Source organism: Terrapene carolina, unplaced genomic scaffold, assembly GCF_002925995.2.
Source record: "Terrapene carolina triunguis isolate 2854851 unplaced genomic scaffold, T_m_triunguis-2.0 Scaffold139, whole genome shotgun sequence".
NCBI lineage: Eukaryota > Metazoa > Chordata > Testudines > Emydidae > Terrapene > Terrapene triunguis.
The window spans coordinates 14,542,319-14,560,058 of record NW_020664490.1 but is presented as its reverse complement, the minus strand read 5'-3'; the positions used below and the strand labels follow the sequence as shown (position 1 = coordinate 14,560,058).

The 17,740-nt window shown below is 43.6% G+C and overlaps 1 protein-coding gene across 1 annotated transcript in view; it reads left to right on the top strand.

Annotated features, from left to right (window-relative positions):
• LOC113406771 (thrombospondin type-1 domain-containing protein 1-like) overlaps window positions 1-10,385 on the top strand; it is a 28,473-nt gene extending 18,088 nt beyond the window's left edge. The window contains exons 4-5 of the mRNA XM_029911964.1: window positions 2,828-2,986; window positions 7,356-10,385. Of these exons, the coding sequence (XP_029767824.1) occupies window positions 2,828-2,986; window positions 7,356-8,752 (1,556 nt within the window). The 3' untranslated portion in view covers window positions 8,753-10,385. The remainder of the gene's footprint in view (window positions 1-2,827; window positions 2,987-7,355) is intronic.
• Window positions 10,386-17,740: the final 7,355 nt, after the last annotated feature.

Below are 17,740 nucleotides of genomic sequence, written 5' to 3'. Positions count from 1 at the left end.
GGTGTTTCTCCAACTCTCTCACTCATAGGGCCCAATCTGGTAGACAGGTCCCATTCAAAATCTGGCTGGAGAAGATGGTGGTGCCAGTGCCTCCCCACCTTGTAACTTTTAGCCCACTGGTTAGAGTACTCAGCCTGGCTAGAGGAGATACAAGTTCAATTCCTCCCTCTGACTATGGGGGAGAAATGATTTGCACAGAGGTCTCCCACGAGAGTGCTTTAACCACTGAGCTATGGGACAGTCCTCTGGGGGGACTCCCTCAATCTCTCCTGTTGAAGCTGTTCCACTTTGGATAAATGATTAATTAGTCATTGAGGGGCTGGTGGCTGTTGGGGGTTCCCCCCTCCCAGGTGAGTGCCCTATCCACAAGACTCTAGACTCATTCTGTCTCTGGCCCAATGCCTGTTTAAGCATTTACATACAATGGAAGAGCTTCAATAGGAGAGACTGAGGGGACCTGACATCAGAATAGCCCCTAGCTCGGTGGTTAGAGCAAATTCCCAAGAGATGGAGGAAGACCTCTGTTCAAAAGTGTTCTCAGACAGAGGGAGAATTGAACCTGTGTCTTCCACATCCCAGGTGAGTGCGCTCACCATGGGGCTAAAGGCAGCAAGGTGGGTAGCACCAGTACCACCACCTCCTCAAGCCATCTTGTGTGGCATGAGGCAGGCACCAAACTCATTCTGGCAAGCAGCAGCTTAGATGCCAAACCCACCTGACTCCAGGAGAGGGGTTCCTGTTTGGGAACACCAGCAGAAATAGGTGCCTGGAATTAGGCATCTAACTCCATGAGAGGGGAGGGGTTTAGGATACCCCCATCTTGTCAGCATTTCCCATTAGCTACCATAGGCAGCTCCTTGCCTTGCATGCTGGCTTTTGTGGATTGTATTCCAAGGTGTCTGTCTCTCCCAGTTCATTGTACAGGGAACCTGGGCACCTAACTCAGGTTTTTCACATTACGTTATGCTTCCTGTGATTTTCTAGGTGCCTAAAAGTAGAGTGTTGTGAAGTGCAGCATTGCAATACCCCAATCCTTTTGTAGATTCAGACCCAAGTATCCTCTGTAAGGAGTTGTGCGCTCTCAGCTCCTACTGAAGTCATTGCAGAGATGAGGCGAATTAGTACCTCACAGGACAGGGCCTGAGATTAGAAAATATCTTTGATTTAAATTGTGTGTATTTTATTTAGTCTCTGAGCCTGATCATGTTATCTGCCCAGCACCCTCATCTCCTACTAAAGTGAACAACAATTGGGGAGCTCAGCACCTTGCAGTATCTGGTCCTATATCTGAATGAGATTAACGGGTAAAACCAAGGTGTATCTAACACACATGTGTGACACACTTGTCACAGAGGCATATAAAAGAGAGTAAACTGATAACCTGAGGCTCCAATCCTGCAATCATTTATGCATGTAAGTAACTTCAAGCATGTAAGTAATCCCATGAGTTCAATAGGACTACTCACCTGTGTAAATTTACTGATGTTGGCATTGTTGCAAGTATTTGCAGGATTGGGGCCCAAAGCAGTTAAAATCCTCATATTTAAATACAGTTTCATTTTTTCCCTTTGGTCCTTTGCAAGTAATAACACAGCATGAACAATACCACACCTAATGTACCATAACCTCCATCTCTGTTATACAACCACATTCTTTAATTCTTTAGATTTGTTTAAATAGTTCATGAGTCAGGGGTTAAAGCAAAAGTCACGGGACACTATGAGGTTAAGATTGATGTAATTAAAAACAAATTTCATGACCTGTATAAGTAATAGCAACACCATAATTATTAAAGAGAGAGAATTAAAAAAAAAAACCAATTTACTTTTCCATCATTTATGTGGTTTTACTTTTTGCATTTTACCCCTCCTAGATAATGAAAATAGTCAGTTTAATGGTTTTGTTTCTGGTCCATTTCAAATCAGTTCCTATAAGCCAACTAATAATATTTAATGGGGACAATCCCAAGATATCTATCACACATTGTTCTGTCTCTCCAAAAAAATCGCACCAGGTCTAATGAATTTTATTGGAGTTTAAGGGTGTGGTTCTATTTTTCTTTCAAAATGTTATTTATAGCATTCAAAAGTTGGCAGGCATGGTCACTTTCAGCTTCTGGATTCTCAGTGCTGTAAAGTTTGAGTTATGAACACAGCAAGAGGCTGTTGAAATTCAAACAAAAAACTGCTTTTGTTGCATTTAAAATAACGAAAATGCATTACGCCTTGAACCCTGCCCCCTTATAAAAAACTTAAATTTTCATCCTAATACTCCTTATTGAGAGCCCCCTCAAACAATAAAAGATTAGGACCTCTAAAACGCTGTTAAACTAGTGGTTCAATAACATTATTTGTGTGCTATGAAGATAATAGGAGAGAAACCAACACTGCTTTTTCAATAGTCCCTCTGGGCCTCAGCCTCCTCTCCCAGCAGTATAAATCAGGGTAACCCCACTGAAATCAATAGTGATGCTAATGTAAAACCAGCGTACACAAGATAGGAATCGGGCCCTATAAATCCCTAAACTGATAAGACATTAGAAAGACTTGTGGATTCATTTCTATTTGCTGTTGTACAAGGCATATCCTGCTGGCCTTAGTTAACAGACTAGGAGTGCAATCCTGCTGCCATTGGAGGCGATGGAAGCATTGCCCCTGACTCCGATGGGAGCAGGCATAGGCCCCAGTAGCCGTTTGCTTTGCAGTGTTATAATTGCAGAGTTGGGGTTGATTAGTTTTTATATAAAGGAGGGATAGTTGAAAGCTTTGCTGTAAGATGAAATGAGTCTGGCTGCATTCCTCATTGCTCTGATTTCATGTATCCACAGAAACATGGAGCCTGTGGCAGCCCTGGAGTCCTTGCAGCGTGACCTGTGGGGATGGAGTCCGTGAGCGACACAGAGAATGTCTCACATCGCTGCCAGCAAAACCAGGCTGTGTTGGGACACCGAAAGAGACTTCGCTGTGCTCTCTAGAGGAATGTTCTAGTATGTGGTCCTGCTTTCTTTAAAGCTTTTCTCCTTGACATGTGTCTGCTTTCTCTGGAGAAAACAAAATGCATGTTATTATAATAGGTTTGAGAAACTAAAGCATTTAAACCAGTCTTTGTGACTTCTTATTCACTGGGGATGAAATCCTGGCCACATTCAGGTCAATGGAAAACTCCCACTGACTACATTGTGGCCAGGATCCCTGGAGTAAATTCCACCAACTGGCTGATGGAAACCCATGCAGTACTGTCCGTCTGTGTGTTTGCTGGGGATAGAGAGATATAGGCAGCATGGCTGGTCCAGTGACACTCATACCATGGAGGTGGATTCCACATTGGCATCACATCTGCCAGCAAGGAAGGGAGTACTGGGGATGGGCTGGGGGAGAGGTCACTGGTCACAATAGGGATGAATCTGGGCTGGCTCAGTCTGTCACAGTTGCTCACGCAAAGGAAGCCAGTAAAGAGTCACACAGACAGTCCGGCTTTATCGCTAGCTTCGGAACAGAGGAGAGAGATTTTTAATGTATTTCAAAATATATATGAAAAATAATGCCAATAATGAAAATGTATTTCAAATACAATAAAACCGGAAGTTTGTGTGGAACAGATTGAGAATATATTAACCATATGTATAGCCATATGGAGTCTGGTGCTGTTGGGTGCTGAGTACTTCCTGTCCATCAGCCCTTAGCATTTTTATCTGGGCCTGCAAACCCACATTATTGACTCCCACTCTCCCAAGTGTAACAGTCTTCTGCTACACTTCCCTTAGTACATAATACTGGGTCTGACCAAAGGTCTATCTAGCCCAGTATCCTGTCTTCCAACAGTGGCCAATGCCAGATGCCCCAGAGGGAATGAACAGAACAGATAATCATCAAGTGATCCATCCCCAGTTGCCCATTCCCAGCTTCTGCCAAACAGAGGCTAGGGACACCATCCCTGTCCATCCTGGCTAATAGCCATTGATGGACCTATCCTCCATGAACTTATCTAGTTCTTTTTTGAACTCTGTTATAGTCTTGGCCTTCACAACATCCTCTGGCAAGGAGTTCCACAGGTTGACTGTGCGTTGTGTGAAGAAATACTTCCTTTTGTTTGTTTTAAACCTGCTGCCTATTAATTTAATTTGGCGACCCCTAGTTCTTGTGTTATGAGAAGGAGTAAATAACACTTCCTTATTTACTTTCTCCACACCAGTCATGATTTTGTAGACCTCTATCATATCCCCCCCTCAGTCATCTCTTTTCCAAGCTGAAAAGTCCCAGTCTTATTAATCTCTCCTCATGTGGTAGTTGTTTCATACCCCTAATAATTTTTGTTGCCCTTTTTTGAACCTTTTCCAATTCCAATATATCTTTTTTGAGATGGGGTGACCGCATCTGCATGCAGTATTCAAGATGTGGGTGTACGATGGATTTATATAGAGGCAATATGATATTTTCTGTCTTATTATCTATCCCTTTCTGAATGATTCCCAACATTCTGTTTGCTTTTTTGACTGCCACTGTACATTGAGTGGATGTTTTCAGAGAACTATCCACAATGACTCCAAGATCTCTTTCTTGAGTGGTAACAGCTAATTTAGACCCCATCATTTTATATGTATAGTTGGGATTATGTTTTCCAATGTGCAGTACTTTGCATTTATCAACACTGAAATATTGTTCCTGCTACACTCTTCCCCTCTGTGCATAAATCAATGTGCACCCATTTTGCATACCCACAGAATGTCTCAGCTGTGCAAGTTACACTGGCTTACTGCCTCCCTCCCAAGTTACCCTTACACCTGTTTTCTGATCTTCCTGCACCAAAGTCAGATTTATGCCACTACAGAATTATGCCTGAATTATTTAATCTTGTATAGAATTTAAAAGATGTTTTCACATTGTGCTCCAGCTCTGGGTACTGCTGACCTTGTGCTGTAAATAATAGCATCAGACCATCCTCTGCTATGTCTCTGGTCCATCTAGGAGAGTCTGTTTCAGCATTATTATATTTGTATTCTTTAATCCAGTAGATGGAGCAAGTGGCCGAGTAACAGAAGCCAGCACAGAGGGTTGGAACCCTGGCTGAAGAGGAGAAGTAGAAATAAATAAAAAAGATCAACAAGCAGGAGTGAGAAAAGAAAATAAGGAGAGAAGGAAAAATGAATAACTAAAACATTCAGATCCAGATTCTTTTCTCTTTTCCACTGGTATAAATCAGGAGTAACTCCATGGGTTTCAATCACAGCCACAGCCACACTTGGCCAAATTCTGGTCTTGTTTCTCTTCTGATGGCATCATCTTTCCCCACACCTCCCACTGTGTGACTCTAAGAATTTTGTAGTGCTACTTGGACAGTGAGCCTCTAGTGACCAACTGAGTGCAGCTTTTTTGACATTACTCTGGAAATGAATGTACATGTTATCTATTAAACGAACTGCCAGACTTCCTGAATGAATGACATGCCACACTGCAGTTGCATTCCGTATGGATCTGTTGAGCCAAAAATATGTACAGGTCTGTCTCATCTTACGCTGGGGTTACGTTCCACGGTCAGCACGTAAAGTGAAAACCGCGTATAGTCAAAATTACATTGAGTGTAATGGCGGGCGGAATCGCCCGCACTACAGGAACAGTATTTAAATTGTTATTTTTCTCTTTTTTGTTGTTTTTTGTTTTGTTTTTGCTGACCGCGTAAAGCTGAATTCGCACATGTTAAATGCGCGTAAGATGCGACAGACCTGTATAAATAACAAGCTGATTATCAAGGTGGCATTTTACAAAGGGCGTGGGAAGGAAAAAGTGTTCCTGAATACTGGAGTATACATGTGGTTTGGTTACTGCAGCTATGAATTCTGCATCTACACTGCAGTTAGTTGAGCAGTTGTTGTGGAACACTGAAAAGCATTCTGGGAATGTATATGGTGGACACTCCATAACATACATGTAAATGTGTAGAGTGGATACTGGATGGCCTGAGGGACTGGTAAAAGGATGCCTTAGCCTTTCACTTTTAGATCACTGATTTCTATCCAGGTCTGGGCAGTAGCAATGGAACATAACTACCATCAGAAAACTGTTTAGTGGCCTATAAGAAATTAGTGTTTGGACACCATGGTAACAGGCACTAAATAAAAAGCTAAGATAGATAGAAATTAGAAAAGGAGTATTGTCTAATGGCTAGAAAAGTAGATTTGGAGCCAGGATTTCGGGGTTCTATAACTATGATTGATGTGCTGGTGACCATGGGCAAAATCACTCAATCTCTCTGCGCCTTGGTTTATTCTTTGGTAACATGGGTATGATACTTGTCCTGGTGTGCTGTGAGGCTTAATTAATGTTTGTAAAATGCTTTGAGACCCTCATAACATGCACTATAGCTGTGCAAAGTATTGTTACCAGGATTTCTCTTGAAAGTCTCTCTCCAGTGCATAACAGACAAATATCAATAACAAAAACCCCAAGACCCCTTCTTAGCCCATAACTGAATGGACATGGAGAATACTCTGTTGTCTGACTCCCAGAGGTGTAACACTGGGTGAGAGTTGGAGAAACATTCTCAGGGCAACGTGGGGAAACTTGTGCTGCCACTGCTTATGCTGTCCATCTTCTCTCCAGACCTCAGGGCTGTCAAGCCACTTACCTTTCACATTGGGGATCTGCCTGGCACGAGGGGAACAAATACCTTTCACAAACCCTAAAATCAGTTGAAAAATAATTTTAATTGCTGGTTTACCCTAACCACTAGGCTGACCTAATATATCAATTCCAATAACAAATTGTTAACTCCTGGATAGCACTTTTCATCTGTAGATTTCCAAGTGCTGTTCCAAAAACAGCAAGTATCTTTATCCCTATTTTACAGATGGGGAAACTGAGGCACTGGTAGTGACGTGGCTTGCCCAAGGTCAGCTAGCAGACCAGTGGCAGAGCCTGACACCCCCTCCACCTGATCACACTGCCTCTATGTGCTTGCTCCTTTCATAGAAACCCTACCAACTCTTGCAAAAAGCTTCCCACTGGATTTGCGAAACTCAAACCTAACAAAAGCCATTAGGCTCAGGTGTATAAAATATTCTTCTGGCATCATGAAAAGAGGTGAGACTAGCAGAAGTAGGTAGCAAATGAAGTTTAAAAGGTAGACAGGTCTGCAGAGCCCTCCATATAAAGTAGGTGGATTTGCTGCTGCAAATCAAGGTTTATCCTCTTTTATCTGAAGAAGACAGATGTGAGCTAAGGACATGCTGGCAAGTAGACAATTTAATGTATTTTATTCATTGATTTTCTTTTTTTTAATTGTAAAATACCTTACTAAAACTCCAAATGTCCAATGAAAATGCAACTTTGATAACAGAATGTGTTCACTCTTTGTTACAGTTATAAAGCCTACCACCCCTCCTTCTGTACAGCACCAAGAGGACCAGAAAGCTAATAATATAGTCACCATCAGTGGCATCTCCTTGTGCTTGTTCATAATCCTAGCCACTGTTCTCATCACCCTGTGGAGGAAGCTCTGCAGAGCTCAGAAGTGCAGCACCTCTGTGCGCTGTAACTCTGTCCATTCGCCCAGCGTCCACAAGAACTCCGACGAAGAGAACATCTGTCAAGCTGGCACGCAGCGGGAGAGCTTTTCCGCGGGCAGCGAAGCGCCTCGAGTGCAAGCCGGAGATCCTGTTAACATACCTTTGACCTGTAGGAGGAGCCTTCAGTTTGCTCAAGAAGAGGACACCTCTGTCAGTGACAATTTTCAGTCAAATGCTCAAAAAATAATCCCTCCAATTTTCAGCTATCGCCTTGCACAGCAGCAGCTGAAAGAGATGAAGAAGAAAGGTCTGACTGAAACCACAAAGGTGTATCACGTATCTCAGACGCCTCTGACTGACACCGTTATTGATGCCACGGCTGTGCTTCCCCTGGGCACAGAAAACCAAGAGGAGGCTGCTGCACACAAATTCAGGATCAAATCTCCATTTCTGGATCAGCCAGTCAGTCATCTCAAATTCCCTAGGGAAAAATCTAATTCTAGGGTGGACTCTGTACTGTCACAGGCCAATCCTGTAACAAGCCCTAGTCAGACCCTCATTAGACGAGCTCACCTGAAATACCAAGATAACAAAGGGGAGCCGTTAGAGAAAGGCTGTCACAGAAACCCACAGTTCAGAAGAACAGCCAGTTTCCATGAAACTAAAAAGGTCAGGCCCTATAGGGAACGGAGCATGTCCACTCTTACCTCACGGCAGATTCCTCTTTATAGTGCCAGGACCAGAACGTGGGGTCAGGCACTGGAAGACAAGTCCCGGCCGACATGTAAAGATGCTGATCCAAGTTCCGAAAAGTTTGACCAGTCTCATTGCACTCTGTTAGCTGGTGAGCCACTGAGCTATGGCACAAAATACCGCCACAAAGGGGGCCCTCCAGTGGGGAGGCCGGATCTGATCAGTGACCGTCAGCCTGCAGGCCAAGTAGCAGGAGCTGACAAACCAGAGCCAAACAGAAACAGGAGGGGCTCTTCACCAAACCATCGAGGGGTTTTGAGGAAAGAACCCATCTCAACTCTGAAAGATAATTACCGGCGAGGCAGTGCTCTAAGCCCTGTCCAGTACAGAAAGGACAAATGCCAGAGCTTCCCCACAGACCCTGAATTTGCCTTTTATGATAATAATTCTTTTGGCTTAACAGAATCGGAGCAATGGATGATTGACCTGCCTGGATATTTTGGTTCAAATGAAGAAGATGAAACAAGTACTTTAAGTATTGAGAAACTGGTGATCTGAATGACTCATTGCAGTACTGTAGGGCGGGGGTGTGAGAGAAGAGCTGCAAAACCTGTTGGTTTATAATAAAAGCAATAATGGAAACCAGGTTCCAGCTGTTTGGGGCAGGAGGGAAATCCTACGGCCTGACTTGTGAGCATGCATTTCTTTTTAATTAATAGAAAGGGCTCTGATGTCATTGTTTTGTCTAATACACACACATAACCTGGGAAAGCAAATGGAAATGATAGTGTGACACAGAGAAAATCGAACAGATTTTATTCTATAGAGCACAGAAAAGAGCAGTGCTCAATGAATAATTTATACTGAATCATGAATCCAGTCAATTTAGCCTCCTTTTCTGCTTGTGGACCATCCACTAGCAGAGCACAATATCCTGTAACATCTGTTCAACACTATTTAATGAATTGTTTCACAGTTCTTTTTAACCTAGGTTGTGAACAGTTTTCAGCGTATCTTTAAAATTCACTATTTGTCATGGGGTTCTGCGCATCCATTGGGTGCCTCCGCTTGCCCAGTGTGGGGCTGATACACTCCGCCACACAGTCATCAGGACTCTCAGCTGGGCCAGACAAACACAATCAGGGACTCTGGCCCACAGTGAGGGGCTGAACAGGCAAACCGTCTATAGCTCCTGAGCCTCCTGGCTTGGGCAAACAATCACAAACAGGCCTTCAGCCCCTTGGGTGGGGCAGAGTAACCAGTCCATAGCTGGGGTCTCCAGCGGTAATAGCCACCTGCCAGTGCCGAGCCCACCCTGCTCCACCAGGTTCCAACCCAGGGCCCTGTGGAGCCTGTAGTCTCCCTCTTCAGGATTCAAGTATCAGCTCCCAATATATTCCCTCGGTCACTTCCTACCTCTAAGTCCACTTTGGGCTTGTCTTCCCGGGCAGAGGCTTGGCATCTCCGTCGGCCTTCATAGTTGGGGATCCCTCGTCATCTAGTCAGGGAGACTTGCTTCCGTAATCTGGAAGGCTGGTGGTACCTCAGCGGGAGCTGGCAACGCATGTCCGTCTTCCTCCTCCACCAGCCAGGACTGGAGAGAGCTGTTCCCTTTTATCTGCTCCCTCCAACTGGAGCATGTGCAGCAGAGGTGAGAGGGCCTGGCCTCTTGGGCCAAAAGTGACTGGTTAACCCCTGCTTGCCCAGTGCGGCATTGACACACCCCATCACATTATTGAACTGTGTTGATTGTTTGTAACTGGTCAGATAAGTCATGTGGTGCTTTTCCTGTTCCCTGATTAGATGAGGAAAGCATGAGCAATTCTGGAGTGAATACTTGTTTACAATTTGGTTTTTGTGATTCGTCACATACAAGACCTCGCCATTTGCTTTCTGATACTATTGGTGCCAGGAAAGCTTGAGATTGCACAAACGTGTGGAAAGGAACAGAAAAGCATTGTAGAAAATAAACAGACTAGGTCTGCTAGTGTGGTCAAGGAAAATTCATTAACAAATTTGAGTACTTGCTGAAACTGTTATTGCAGTATTCTACCCACCTGTAGAAGCCAGTGAAAGACCTCTTACCTTCTCTCCTTCATTGTAATGCTCTTTCCCTTTATTAAATGTTGTATTTTTATTTTTGCTTAAACAAGTTGACAGATACTACAGCAAGATACAAATAAATTATGAACAAAACCAGTGGAACAAAATGCCTATTTAATTAAGATATGCTTTGCAAACAAAAGGAAAAAGGAAATGAACTCGTCCATGTTTGTTGATTCCTGGAGAACTTTCTCCATAGGCACGTTTATTTCACCAGAGGATATTTAACAAATGGGATTGGACACAGCTGCACTTGCTCAACACTTTTAGTAAAGTCACTGCACACAAAGGAGATGCAAAGAGTGGCAGGCAGGCCAGTTTGACTCAGTTCTTTACTCCAGCCATTTATTGGAATAACAGATTCTTCAGAGGTATAGAGAAAACAGGTGGAAGGAATACATTAATGGAGGAAACAAAGAAAATAAAAGAAGCCTCAGATGGAGATTGAAAAGGGAGGGTTTGGGGTAGGGAAGAGACACCTGACAGTTTTAAACTACCCCGTCCTCATAGTGCCAGATGGTGTAGAGAGGAGGGGTTTAGATTTATTAGGAACTGGGGAAACTTTTGGGATAGGGGGAACCTATACAGGAGGGATGGGCTCCACCTAAACCAAAGTGGACCCAGACTGCTGGCACTTAACATTAAAAAAGTTGCAGAGCAGTTTTTAAACTAAGAGATGGGGGAAAGCCGACTGCTGCAGAGGAGCACGTGGATCGGACAGAGACTTCTCTTAGAGGAGAGTCTATTGATAGAGATTCTCTAGGTTTTAGTCAGGAGGAGAGGATGGAAGAGGATAAAGTAGGGGCCAGATCAGACAAGAAACATTCACATAAAAAAGAATCCGACACATCAGAAAAGGGCAGATAAATAAACTGACAAGTTTTTAAAGTACTTGTACACAAAAGCTAGAAGTCTAAATAATAAGATGGGTGAACTAGAGTGCCTCGTGTTAAAGGAGGATATTGATATAATAGGCATCACAGAAACCTGGTGGAGTGAGGACAATCAATGGGACACAATCATTCCGGGGTACAAAATATATCAGAAGGACAGAACAGGTCGTGCGAGGTGGGGAGTGGCACTATATGTGAAAGGAAATGTAGAATCAAATGAAGTAAAAATCTTACATGAATCCACATGTTCCATAGAATCTCTATGGATAGTAATTTCATGCTCTAATAAGAATATAACGTTAGGGATCTATTATCGACCACCTGATCAGGACAGTGATCGTGACGATGAAATGATAAGGGAGATTAGAGAGGCTATCAAAATTAAGAAATCAATAATAGTGGGGGATTCCAATTATCCCCATATTGACTGGGAACATGTCACCTCAGGACAAAATGCAGAGACAAAATTTCTCGATACTTTAAATGACTGCTTCTTGGAGCAGCTGGTACAGGAACCCACAAGGGGAGAGGCCATTCTCGATTTAGTCCTGAGTGGCGCACAAGATCTGGTCCAAGAGGTCCAACTTCAGAAAGGGGAACTATGCAAAAATGAGGGGGTTAGTTAAACAGAAATTAAAAGGTACAGTGTCTAGAGTGAAATCCCTGCAAGCTGCATGGACACTTTTCAAAGATACCATAATAGAGGCCCAACTTAAATGTATACCCCAAATTAAAAAACACAGTAAAGGAACTAAAAAAGAGCCACCGTAGCTTAAGAACCATGTAAAAGAAGCTGTGGGAGATAAAAAGGCATCTTTTAAAAAGTGGAAGTCAAAGCCTGGTGAGGTAAATAGAAAGGAGCATAAACACTGCCAAATTAAGTGTAAAAATGTAATAAGAAAAGCCAAAAAGGAGTTGGAAGAACAGCTAGCCAAAAACTCCAAGGTAATAACAAATTGTTTTTTAAGTATATCAGAAGCAGGAAGCCTGCTAAACAACCAGTGGGGCCCCTGGACGATCAAGATAGAAAAGGAGCTCTTAAAGACAATAAAGTCATTGCGGAGAAACTAAACGAATTCTTTGCTTGAGTCTTCACGGCTGAGGATGTTAGGGAGATTCCCAAACCTGAGCCGGCTTTTGTAGGTGACAAATCTGAGGAATTGTCACAGATTGAGGTGTCACTAGAGGAGGTTTTGGAATTAATTGATAAACTTAACAGTAACAAGTCACCGGGACCAGATGGCATTCACCCAAGAGTTCTGAAAGAACTCAAATGTGAAATTGTGGAACTACTAACTATGGTTTGTAAACTGTCCTTTAAATCGGCTTCTGTACCCAATGACTGGAAGATAGATAATTTAACACCAATATTTTAAAAGGATTCTATAGGTGATCCCGGTAATTACAGATCAGTAAGTCTAACGTCAGTACCCGGCAAATTAGTTGAAACAATCATAAAGAATAAAATTGTCAGACACATAGAAGAACATAAATTGTTGGGCAAAAGTCAACATGGTTTCTGTAAAGGGAAATCATGTCTTACTAATCTATTAGAGTTCTTTGAAGGGGTCAACAAACATGTGGACAAGTGTACTTAGATTAGGATCCAGTGGACATAGTGTACTTAGATTTCCAGAAAGCCTTTGACACAGTCCCTTACCAAAGGCTCTTACGTAAATTAAGTTGTCATGGGATAAGAAGGAAGATCCTTTCATGGATTGAGAACTGGTTAAAAGATAGGGAACAAAGGGTAGGAATAAATGGTAAATTTTCAGAAAGGAGAGGGGTAACTAGTGGTGTTCCCCTAGGGTCAGTCCTCGGACCAATCTTATTCAACTTACTCACAAATGATCTGGAGAAAGGGGTAAAAAGTGAGGTGGAAAAGTTTGCAGATGATACTAAACTGCTCAAGATAGTTAAGACCAAAGCAGACTGTGAAGAACTTCAAAAAGATCTCACAAAACTAAGTGATTGGGCAACAAAATGGCAAATGAAATTTAATGTGGATAAATGTAAAGTAATGCACATTGGGAAAAATAACCCCAACTATACATACAATACATACAATATGATGGGGGCTAATTTAGCTACAACTAATCAGGAAAAAGATCTTGGAGTCATCATGGATAGTTCTCTGAAGACATCCACGCAGTGTGCAGCGGCAGTCAAAAAAGCAAACTGGGTGTTAGGAATCATTAAAAAGGGGATAGAGAATAAGACGGAGAATATCTTATTGCCCTTATATAAATCCATGGTACACCCACATCTTGAATACTGCGTACAGATGTGGTCTCCTCATTTCAAAAAAGATATACTGGCACTAGAAAAAGTTCAGAAAAGGGCAACTAAAATGATTAGGGGTTTGGAACGGGTCCCATATGAGGAGAGATTAAAGAGGCTAGGACTTTTCAGCTTAGAAAAGAGGAGACTAAGGGGGGATATGATAGAGGTATATAAAATCATGAGTGATGTGGAGAAAGTGAATAAGGAAAAGTTATTTACTTGTTCCCATAATACAAGAACTGGGGTCACCAAATGAAATTAATGGGCAGCAGGTTTAAAACAAATAAAAGGAAGTTCTTCACACAGTGCACAATCAATTTGTGGAACTCATTGCCTGAGGAGATTGTGAAGGCTAGGACTATAACAGGGTTTAAAAGAGAACTGGATACATTCATGGAGGTTAAGTCCATTAATGGCTATTAGCCAGGATGGGTAAGGAATGGTGTCCCTAGCCTCTGTTTGTCAGAGGGTGGAGATGGATGGCAGGAGAGAGATCACTTGATCACTACCTGTTAGGTTCACTCCCTCTGGGGCACCTGGCATTGGCCACTGTCGGAAGACAGGATACTGGGCTGGATGGACCTTTAGTCTGACCCAGTACGGCCATTCTTATATTCTTATGTGCATTGCAGAATCAGGACCATCATTTGTACACTAAAATATGAGTTATGGCAACATGGCATGGCATGGCAACAAATTGCTGAGGAAGTGTCAGCCAGGATCCGGGGATCTGGGGCAGGAGGAGGGACAAAGGTCGAAAGAGTTCAGAGAGTCTTCCTGAAAAAGGGCTAGAGAGAGAGAGAGAGAAAGAGAGAGTGAGAGAAAATGAACTCACAATTAGTATGTTCCAATCAGGAGGGGGAAATTATATTTATATCCTTCTTCAGCCTAGTTTAGCTGAGCCTTTTACTAGGAGCTATTTTTCAGCATGCAAGGAGACATAATGTTTTAAGGCATTGGTATTTTTTTTAAAGAAAACAATTTAAAAGGATAGCACAATAAGGCACATCAGGTGTGCATTAGTAGGGCAGTGGGTTGTCGAAGGCATGAGGCAGACACACCCATGGCATGCACAGATAGCCTGCTACCACACAGCCTGGTGTGGCTCATTGCTTAAGGATAGTGAGTGAGTTGTTCAGGATTTAGTTGTAGGTGGTTAAACTTTCCCTGCTTACTCAAATAGCATCATTTGGCTGTGTTACCTCAGCCCAGCTGCGGTGAGGGCAGGTCTGACTTATGGGAGGTGAGTCACCGGTTGCTCTGGGCCTGCTCCAGCACGCTGTGCTGTGAATGTGCCGCCGTTTCAGGAGTGGGCTTTGGTGAGTTAATCTGTGTAACATAGTGTTAGGACCAGTTTTTATATTAACTCGCCACTATAAATGGCCAGCCTAGATTGATTACACTGTGTAAAGTGTTTTAAAACACACCCAATATTGAGGCCCAATCCAAAGCTCATTAACATTAATAATGAAAGACTTTCCACTGACTTCACTGGGCTCGAGATCAGGCTTTTAACTTGTTTACTGCTTCAGCTATTTGCCCGTTGTGTGTCAATGTAAATCCTTGTCCCTTGATACCAGTCAGCTCTGTGTTCTTGGGGAACCAGGTGCAGTATCCAACCTGTCTGACTCATGAAGGACACCCTCCCACAGCCTCTGCTTGAACCAAAACTGATCAGAGAAAAGACTTGCAGAGAGCAGTGAAGGGCAGTGGGAGACACACCTAGACACACCTAGACCCCTCCTGACAACTCCCCTAGCCTCATCTGCATCAAAGATGGGACAGGGAGGCATCTCTATTAGCATCAGAATAGAGAACAGAGATTCCAAGGCAAGAACCGCACTGAACTCTGGGACCAGAAAAGCAGGGAAGCACTGCATCATGGGGGATCTCTGCTCCAGATGTTAATGAATGTACGCCTGCACACACCCAGCTCAGCAGTTATCAGAACAATTCTAGTAATGAATCCTTGATTGATATCCAAAATACTGAAGCTGCCTAATTGCATTGTGAGCTCCCTGGAAGGAACACCACCCATAGCCAAGAGTGACCAGCTCCTATTGTCTAACCTAAAGAAAACCCTTGAGTCATCAGTTTACCCATAAACAAATCTAGTGTTCTACCTTGAACCATTGTTGTTTCCCTACAAAAAAAACCTACCCACACTTCAGTAAGTGGTCTCATGCATGGATCCAACTCTGCACCAGTTCTACTGGGATTTCATCTTCTCCTGACTGATTGTGCTGGTGGCTCTGCCTGTCTTCAGCACTCAGGACCCTGAGCTACCACCATCACCTGGGAACCCCGACCAGTTCAAGCTTCATGGATTGTGAGATCCCAGCTCTCTCTCTCTCTGTTTTCTTTTCTACCTCAGGCAGGTATAGTTTTCTATATATGATTTTTGTAACCTCTAATAATGTAACTGTTATGTTTATTTAGGCTCTCCTTGTGTGGTTATCACTATTATTCAATAAATAACTTTTATGGTTAAGATGGTTGCTTCCCTCTCTCTCTCTCTCTCTGAACTTTACTCTTTTATGTTTTTAGCTTCCCCATTTACTCTGCAGCAACGCTTCTCTTACCTAAGCTAAAGATCCCTGTAGCGCCCAAAAATACTGTGGGGTTTGCTTATCAAGTGGGTTACTACCAGTACAATTGTGACGTGAAAATGGGGATAGGGACATGCTGAACCTGTGACATACGAGGGTGGCAGCTTGGAAGTGCTGCTCGACCCAGACTACTGAGTCCAGGGGCATATAAGGGTGGCAGCTTGAAAGTGCTGTTCGACCTGGTCCGCTCAGGCTGACTCTATTCTGGTGCGATACCTGTGGCACATAAGGGGGGCAGCTTGAAAGTGTGGCTTGACCCAGCCCACTGAGTCCAGGGACATATAAGGGGTCAGCTTGAAAGTGCTGATTGACTCGGTCCACTCAGGTAAGGGGGGAGAGAGAGAGAGAGAAAAAGAGAGAGAGTGTGTATGTGTGTGTGTGTGTGCGCACGTGCGTATCTGGTTCTGGGGCTGGAGGAACCTAGCCCTGGGGAACCTAGGTCCTGCAGGATACCTCCATTGGGAGGGGACTTGCAGAAGGGAGAAGTAGAGCTCCATAGGAAAGCAAAAGTGACACAAGCAGTACATTGATAGAATTACAGACTCCCCCACCCCGAAGAGTAACGCTAATAAATGACCATACCCCAAAGTAACGGGCAAATCTGGAAACACCCTGCAGTGGCGCGATCTCTGAATTTTAGATCTTGCAGTGCTGCAAGAGCTATTTGAAGGCCTGCAACTGGCTCATTGAGCCTCCCAACGCAGGTGCTCCTGTGGCACCAGAGAAAATGCTGCAGGCGATACAACAGAGCACCACTGTGAACAGCAGTCCGACACCCTGCAGCAACAATCTGCATAACTTACCTTGGGAAGTGTCTGAGCCCAGCTGTCTAGCTCAGAGCAAATAGGTACCTGGCTAGTGGGACTTTTCAACATGTATTAAGCAAAAAGTGCCTGCGGGTATGGCAACACTGCAAAAAAAGACCCACAGCAGCGTGTTGCAGAGGCTAGGTCAACTAACTCAGACTCACCCTGCAGTGCTAAAAACTAGCAGTGTAGCTGTTCAGGGTGGCTTGGGCTGGAGCCTGGGCTCTGAAACCCAGTGAGGGCGGGAGGGTCTCTCAGAGCTTGGGCTGCAGCCTGAGCGTGAAAGTCTACACTGTGATTTTTAGCCCTGCCCAGTTCAGTTGACCTGGGCTCTGAAACATGCTGCCTGGGTTTGGTATTTTTTATTGCTGTGTAGACATATTCTGAAACACATTCTGGGACTTGTAAAAGAGTTTTCAGGGCCCTCCACAAAGTACTGCAGGGTTCCATCTAGCGCCCTCTCTCTCTGCGATCAGGTACATCTTCCCCTGTCCCCTCCTGTGCAAGGTCTTCTTCTAAAGCAAATGTCTGCTTTATACTATTTGATTAAATTGTTTTAAACCCTTATTTAAATGTTCTAGTGTCAGAGAGTGGCTGTTGGATGTTCTCTGACTTTCTGGGCCAGGATAGCGCTGGCTTTTTGGCACTGAAATTGATTTTCAGCTTCTTGTTGTGTGCAAGCACCTGCCGGTAGCTTTGTCCTGGAGTATGTCCCCAGCAGGATGTTGCCAAAGCAATAGTGTTTATAAGAAGTGCTAGTATCAGCCTGAGTAGATTGGAAGCAGTTGTTCCATCTTAACTAGCCTCCATGCCTATACATTGACAGAAGTTTCCTTATTGCTACTGGATTTT